This window comes from Ptychodera flava, chromosome 8, assembly GCF_041260155.1.
Source record: "Ptychodera flava strain L36383 chromosome 8, AS_Pfla_20210202, whole genome shotgun sequence".
Taxonomy (NCBI): Eukaryota; Metazoa; Hemichordata; class Enteropneusta; family Ptychoderidae; genus Ptychodera; species Ptychodera flava.
This window is the reverse complement of record NC_091935.1, coordinates 30,799,884-30,808,596: the sequence shown is the minus strand read 5'-3', so window position 1 is coordinate 30,808,596 and position 8,713 is coordinate 30,799,884. Positions and strand designations below refer to the sequence as shown.

Below are 8,713 nucleotides of genomic sequence, written 5' to 3'. Positions count from 1 at the left end.
ACACCATATGTATTTAAAGGGACAAAGTCGGCCATTTTCATGAATTTTGTTTGATACGAGATACTGCTCATATTGTTTGACATGTTGAAAGATACTGAATGAATGGGTGACCATGCATATATTCGACCCCGGTTTTAGACACTATACGTGAAACCATCGCGAAAATGAATTAATGGTCATGACCCATTCATTCATTTTTGCGATGGTTTCATTTAATTTGTCTAAAACCAGGATCGAATATATGTATGGTCACCCATTCATTCACTATCTTTCAACATGTCAAACAATATGAGTAGTATCTCGTATAAAACAAAATTCATATAAAATGGCTGACTTTGTGCTTGCGTGACCCTATGATTATTTGGTCCAAAGCTGTCAATGTTGCCTGCCAATCATTATCAAACTCTCTCAGAGTGTGGACCTTAAACATTGTATTAAATAAACACACTTCCAGAACATCAATGTGAATGTGACAATGAACCCTGGCTGAAGGCACAGATATTGGTGATAAAGATGAAATATGTTGCAATTGCAAAATATTGGCCAGTAAAGCAAACAACACATTATTAGAGACCAACTGAATTTTTATGTAAACCATGATTTATTTTTTATCCCAACTAAAAAATAAACAAGGATTTTAAGCTGCAGATCTCACCCAAAAATACAAATTCTGTAATTGTTATCGAATCAAGTATAATTGAGTAGTTGTAAGTTGCATTTGCTGCAATATCACAAGAAAAGCAAAGTGTAATGGACAATCAAGTATGACTTATCTAAGTTTCTATATATGCTTGCCAGAAATCCCTATCCTTTCGTTCCTAAATACATTCCTTCCGAATATTCAATTCTGAGGTTGCTAATTCCAGGATTACTACCTGGAATACATAATGGATAATTTTTTTTTTGCAGTTCCCATGATTATGTCAAATACCACATCATTGTAGTTAAGTCTAGCTAATCATATCTCAGGATAATAGTTTTCAAACCACGATACTTATCGGGTTGTGGAGAAAGCAATGTTCAAGAACACACCTTGGTGGGACCACTACCTCTGGATAAGTAGAACAGATATGTTGCAGACACACTGGTCCACTCAGAGAGTTTTCACTCTGAATTCATGAACCCTATCAGTCCCGTTTCTCATGTCATCGGCCGGTTTAATGTGAACTAATTGGTTCAGCCCTGCTGTCTCTAACACTGCTTTTGGACCATCGGATTAATGATATAGAGATAATGGGTTCACAAGTTTTTGAACAGTATCATAAAAGTCCTGCCTGAGCTAAAGTGAACCAAGAAGAATCTGAAATTCTCTTTACATTTTTCAAAGAAAGATATATTCACATATCTTGATTGCTTCTGGCTAATTAGAAGTAATGGTTACTGAAGAAAAAATACTGTATCTGCAGCTGGCAGTATTTCTTTCCCAACTACTTGTGTTTTTTCAAACTGCTTACATAGTAGCAAATGTTATTACTCATCGTCCCTCCACAACAATGAGACTGCAGCAACTGTCAGGACACGGGCATTATTAGGGTAGGTAAACAGCCGTAGTTAAAAGTAACTAGTTTTCCATAAATCATGGTATCTGAGAAATTACCCTTGATCTTGTACTAAACTTGAACAATGTGTAATATTGTACAGAGGTCTAGAAATTTGTAAAATGTTCACTTTTGTGACAAATTTTTGTCGCCATCACCAATCCTAATCGTCAATGCATAAAACGACCAATGAAGAGGTTTTAAAGTAATTGTCATAAAAACTAGAAACGGCTCTTTCTATCTTTTTTTGGTGATAATTAGTTTTCAATAATTATGTACCTAGTCAGACACTTTTATCATGCTTTGATAAAACGGCAAGCACTGAATTTTTAGAGTTTGAGAATGCTATAGATTCCATAAAGCACAGCAAAGTCTTAAATTCTGCATAGCTCGTTTTACGAGTTTACAAAATATAGTTCACTGGGTAACTGCACTTTGTTCTCAGCGTTGTATATCGGAATACTTGAGAATTATGCAAATAAGCTTTATCAAGTTCTAATCTTGGTGATTTAAGGTAAAAACTAATGTCACTGCTAAAATATTCATTTGGAAGTGGTACTTGATCATCTAAGGTAATACACACATCAGAACAGAAAATTTTAAAGTTATTCTCGAACACTCCGTAATGAAACTTAACATTTTCATTGCCAAGGATGAAAATCACAAGTCATCTTGCAAGTTCTGGACAACAGAAGCAATCTACCTACAGTTTACAGATATTTGAAATTTTAAAATGGCTGTTGTACACTGCATTAGCTTTATGAAAAAAATGTTGAGTTTTTGAATTTCATGAATTTTGAATGACGGTGAAAACCTCATTTACTCTACAGGATTCAACCCTTTCACTACAGTGGTATGAACCAGTCTCATTGTGTGCTATGGCAAAGTTGGACCTCTAGAGAAGGATACATGGGTGTGAGGGTTACATTGGGTTCACACGGGTAGCAGACAAGAAAACTGTTCCTGAGGCACATTGTACCTTTAAGAGTTTGGTACTTTTTAAAGCGCCAGCATTCTGCATCAACTGCAAAAGTTACTTGTGTTGTTGAGATGCGGCAAGTTTGCTGTTTGGAGAGTCGGATCTTGTCAGTGATGGATAGGTGATGTTGCAATGAATTGATGACTTCACCTAAAACCAAATGACCCACAGCTTTAGCTTATTGAAATTGATGACATCTGCCACAGCTTTGCATATTTTATCTTTGACGTGAAAATGCACGAGTGAAGTGTGCGTCTGAACAACTTCTCCTACATGAGTGTTAAAAATGACTTTCAATGGCAATTAATGCGTGTTCTTCCAAATTAATATTGTTAATTTTCAGGGCCAGCACACATTTCCACAATGAATTACATTGATTTTGATATAAGCAACTACCATTAGTATCAGAATCAGAAACAACGCACAAATTTTTGTTTTTCCTAATTTGCACCCTTACACTATCATCAACAGATCAAACGGTGGAGGAACTGCCTGAGATGAAGTGCTTACCCAGTGAACTATGATAATTACGTAACTGCTATCTTTGCGTTACTTGGATGGTACCATAATTTATCTCTACCACCACCTGTAATCTTTTGAGTCTGTGAATGCACAATCTTTGTAACGCACATTCTGTGTGACTCAGCTGCGGATTCAATCACTGGTCATTGCTGCCAGCAGTTTTCGCTTCCCGGTGAAGCCAAGACGCGAGTGCTGAACGAGCATATTGTCGTACACGAGTAGGTCTCTCTCTTGCATCTGAAAACCCACTGACACCTGCCAAATGACATCCCGGATGTGTTGAATGACTTCTGGTTCGATCTCGGTGCCGTCGCCATACGTAGTGTGGTAAGGGTAGCGCTTGTAAGGACGATGTTTATCGCCGGCGTACTTCGGATGCTCTGACAAGTTTGTGGCGTGGTGGCGTGTCACATGGGTGAACCACAGTTCTTCTCCTGAAGGATACATAAAATGGAATCCATTGCATATGAAGTAATAATGAACAGTTTCAATGTCAGTCATGTTGGTGACAGCTTTCAAATCATTTCATACTATTACATGTAAATATCACATAACATCAAGTCAGATGTATGTTGTGTACGTTAAAGAGTTCAATTTTTTACAGAAATAGAGAATCATTTTGTGCACATTTCGCTAGTTAATTGAGCCCTGTTCTGTGCACTGCTTCACTTGAAAAGTAAACCTGACATACATTGTAAAAGTCCATAATCTTTACATGTAACCCTAATCCTGCCAGACAATATCACTTCCCCGTCTGCTCAGTCAGTAAAAAGCGGTATTGAACCAAAACCGTATGTATTTTCACCCAGTTTGCTCTGCTGCTGTGCAGCATGCTCAGGTGGTTTTATCTGATTGGTCGATTGTCACTATTCACAGCAACTTAAGGAGTCTATTTATATTATTCAATTATAACTGTAAGATTCAGCCAACCAATTGGATAACAGTTTCCCAGATATGCTGCACATTAGCCCACTTTGCTTGGTCTACTGTGGCAGCTTTAGTCTGTAAGAGTCATGTTTATGGTATCTTTATTTTCAGGGGCCTTAAAATGTTCAACATGTTGTCAAAATGCACCACATGGAACAGGTTGTGCTTCATTAGTTTTAACCAACTTGAACTGATAGTGAAATGTGAACTCGACAGGATAAGGGTTTTAGTGCCATTTGCCAACTTTTTGCAGAGTCCATTGTTTTCACTGTTCATCCAATAAACCAATGACCACTTTCTATTGTGCATTTGAAAGACAAATGCCATTCATTCTACAGTGGTACAAACGTTGAAGGGGTCCATTCTCCTAGATAGGGGCGCATGACTCACCTGTTGTATGGTGCTTGTGAAAGACGGGCAGTGTGTGCGCGTATGAGATGGCCCCATCATCTTGCCACTCAAATTCATAATTCATTCTAGCCATGTGTTTCTCCACTTCACCTCTGTCCTCTGTGAAGAATGTCTGATGGGAGAACACAGTGGTTTGACAAATGGTTTACAATCTGAATGATACAAAGTATTAAATACTATAAAGGTATCTATCAAGAAAATAAACTTTGTGAAAAAAATTGGAAAATTGCAGAGTGATTTTTAAGTTGCCCATCAATTTTCACCTTTTTTTGGTTATAACTTTCAGTAGTTTTTGATGTTTTCAAACCAAACATGAAGCTGTTGCAAAACTACATTATTGTCAGTTTGGCAATAATTTGCAGAAACAAGAATAAGAGTACCCTTGGGACTCTGCGGGAGTTACCGTGGGGGAGTGATAAGGTTACTATCAGAGGATGGTGAGTTTGAGTCCCGTTTAGTCCAGAGTATTGGACTCACTGTTGGAGGATGGTGAGTTTGTGACTAGTACAATGTTGTGCCCTTGAGCAAGGCACTTTACTTCTCGCTGCTTCAATGGGCAGTGGGTAACGGGTACCTCATCCTGTAATTGGGCAATACGCCTGTTGGATGATGGATCAAACAAAAAAACCCATCAACCAATACTCGTTTATTTCAGAACAGAATTTGTAACATTGGTCACCCACCTCTTGCCAACTTTTATACTGACTCTTCTCTTGGGATGGGAGGTAATTGTTATATTTCACTCCCAATTTTCTGAACTTATCAACAACCTTGGGGTCAAGCTTTGGAAGAATATCTTTCACCCTGGTGAGTCCTGTTTCTCCACCACACCCAGGTGCCGGTGCAATTTGACAGTAGAAAAACAACTGAAAAGTCAAAAAGAAAAAAAGAAGCATTAGTGTTTTGGATTTTACTCTTACTTGAGATATATATGTATCTCTCTCTCAGTACTTGTCCTTGAAGTAATTTTTGTTATTGTTATTTATATATATATATATATATATATATATATATATATATATATATATATATATATATATATATATATATATAAGTATACAGATGTCCTTGGGGGAAATTACAGTGCTCAATGCTAAAGCAGAGCGTTATAATGATAATAATAATAATCCCTGCACACACAACAAAGACTGGCATCACAAATAAGAAATTAGAGTGGTTGCACTTCCAACAGTCATCTGCAGGTGCTCAGTGACTGTCAATGACCTTGGGTAGGAAGTGACAGGGTTGTGACCCCAAATCACACTGAAGGTCAAAAAACAGCAATCTTCCAGAGTTCAATGTCCGTAACAGGTGACAAAGATTACAATGACAATGGTCTGAGAGTTACTGTGTATGATAGTGTTGACTCTTGCAAAGATGTTCCAAATGTGACAATCCATTGACATTAGACTAGCTGTGAAGTAACACAGCATTTGTGTGGCATGCATGTTCAGGTCTATTATCTCATATTGCAAAGGAGCCTTCATTAGTTACAGGGAGGGGGCTGTGGAATTTATGAAACATAAGAAATGTAAAAGGTGGCCCACTTTCAAAGTAGTCATTCTAAAATATGACACCCCTCAATGCATCAATTGTAAATTGTGACCCATGTCGTGCACTGTCAGCCAGATCTCGCCACTTAAAATGTTTCTTTTTCAATGTCACTGTCATCATTTTTACAAACTATACTATCACTGTTTGATATTCCGATAGATTGTAAACTGCTAAATCATGACGAGGATGTGTGATCAGGCTAAGGTTGGACAAACTTAGCTGTTATCTCATTATGATTTCAAACTTACTTGATTTATGCAGCCTGTAGGCTATTTACCCTTATTGTTCAGGCCAAAAGTGTCATATTTACACAAGAAGCCATATTTATTATCCCTATTAAGCTAAAAGCCAGGATTTGTGCAGATTGTTGTTTGTATACCATTACAACAGCAATGTTGCTGATAAAATCCTATTCATAATGTCCCAAGACTTCATATATGATAAACCATATTCTATTAAATTTGTTTTTGAATTTTGGGTTTTATTCTGGTTATGTCAAAGTTCCATAGGAATCTTTCGTAAAATTAACCCCTCTCCCCCACCCACACCAATCGTTGTTTTAAAATTTTACCTCCTCCACGACTGTTTTGTAAAACTTATCCCCCGTGTAAATAATGAAGGCTTCCTAAGGTGAGAGTAAATTTGCAAATACAATCATTGTTTCAGCTTTAAAAATCCTTTGTGCGTGCATCGTGCGCTCACGTGTAGAGGTTGCAAGGTAACGCGACCTTTGACCTGTTCTCCGCCGCCAATGATATTTTCTGCCAAACAAATGAGCTCCACACACGTTGATCATGAAGTGACCATGTTCTCCTATCGTTGATAATGTCAAATTGACAATACAACTATAAATCAATATATTTTATAATACAGGCTTTTTATTGTCGAATTTAAATGTCAGGGCAACCTCAACCCTCCGATTATCAGCCCCATCACAGTGGAAACATGCCTTGGAATATTTATGGCGTCACGCCAAGGTTACAACATGGTAGGCGCGAGCCGGCCTAAACTGGATCTCATCCGCTTTCAGTTTTTTGTTTTGAATGTACATCAATACATGTGCCATGATGTGACCAGTATGCCTAGTCATGGCGGAGGAACTGTGGTCTAGCGATGGATACACGGGTACTATCGCAACATCTACTGATGTTGGGCAAAATGGGATTCAGTGAACTGTGAAGGGTGTTCTTGCCTGCAAACAAGAAGATGTGGGATGAGCCCTCACTCAGCCTCCCTGGTGAGACAAATAATAAGTCGCCCATATTTGCCACGTACACAAGATGTGGAGGGAGGGACTGTGCTCTCATACGATGCAAGTCAACGCAACAACTGTAGTTTCACGGCGAAGGCCCTCTTCTGGGTTTTAAATTACAGTAATTACACTGGCCTTCGCAGTATACATTGCGCCGTTCATAGCTATACGTACGTACGCTTTCATGTTTCAGTTACGAAAAAAAAAACTTTCATGCACAGCAGGTATACTACAGTTGTTTACGTGGCTAAATAGCAGGCTACAGGATATCTCTTGATCCAAACTACATAAATAAACATAGAAATGATACTTGAGTAGCTATATGTACAAATGAAAACGTCAAAAAAACAAAGGTTAGCGAGTTCATGAGCCATGCATATCTCGCGCGCCACACTGTGCAGAGAGTGCTGTTTGGTATCTTTCGCCGTGAATACGTGTTTACCTTGTGAGGATAATCTTTGGAATACGCCATTTCGTTGTGGGGTTGGATCGTAACTTCCGGTAGATCATCACTGGCCGTTAACACACCAGCTGCCACTTTTTGACGAACAGCAAGCCCACCCTCGTACCCCATGGGCGAGTAACCGGTGCTCAGCAAAAATTCTGAAAACCCCTCCCCTCCGTACACGGGCATACCCCTGAACATGATGACTCCATACTCCACCAGCTTGCTTTCGATAATTTCACGTGCAGCCTTGGCCCATTCGGCCGCAGACCCGATGTCTCCATTCTCGGCTTCGTACAGAGCAGGGAAGTTCGGTTTTGGCGGTGCTATGAATTCAGGATACTTGTTGTCTGGATTCAGGCCTCCCGGTACCCACTCACGATCCGCAAGTCGAGCAGCCCAGTCCGGAGGGACATCCAACTTTTCACGCTGAATGAAAGACGGATTCGCTATGGCACTTGCGACCTGTGAATACTGCCTAACATTGCACCGGCAAACAACAACCGATCGGGGCAAAACTCGAATAACTGCGAACATTTCCCCCGTTTTTTTAACTGCACGACGTATGTGTGACGCAGTATGACCGCTAGGATCGATCTTGGACTGTCATGTGAATCGACAACGGCGCAAGTAATGCTACTTGTGCTACTGATAAACAAGATCGAGTCAGAACCAGTTTTCACAGAACCTGATAGGCGGCGCTATAGCTGTTGTTGCATCGAAATCAAAACAATCGGCATTTTGCCAGTTCTGTCACACATGTAAAGGCGGAAGCAATAGTTGAGTCAAGGTCGATGATGACAAATAGCTCGGGTTGTTTGTAAAGAATCAGAATAAAAACACAAACAGAGTGAGAGAGGTCTGCACAAACAAGAGACGGTCATTTCCCGCTGTTGTTTTAAAAAAGGCATTAACACAACCAGTTCTGAATACGCTATTATGCATCCTTACAACTTGGCAAAGGCTTGTTTTTATTGTTTACTGTTTTTTGACTCTTCTACTTCAATCAATGCAAGACCTCTGAAACATTTGCGTGAAAGTCTTGCTCTGAAACAGCGTGAAACTCCTGGCTACTTTGAATTTGC

At 39.2% G+C, this 8,713-nt stretch overlaps 1 protein-coding gene across 1 annotated transcript; it reads right to left on the bottom strand.

Moving 5' to 3' along the window:
* Window positions 1–578: 578 nt before the first annotated feature.
* On the bottom strand, window positions 579–8,305 carry LOC139139052 (dapdiamide synthesis protein DdaC-like). The gene is made up of 4 exons (XM_070707757.1): window positions 7,626–8,305; window positions 5,061–5,243; window positions 4,357–4,489; window positions 579–3,473 (listed from the first exon to the last, which is right to left on the bottom strand). Exons 1-4 carry the CDS (start codon window positions 8,163–8,165, stop codon window positions 3,172–3,174), a joined length of 1,158 nt encoding a protein of 385 aa, XP_070563858.1. The 5' UTR covers window positions 8,166–8,305; the 3' UTR covers window positions 579–3,171.
* Between the last annotated feature and the right edge of the window lie 408 nt (window positions 8,306–8,713).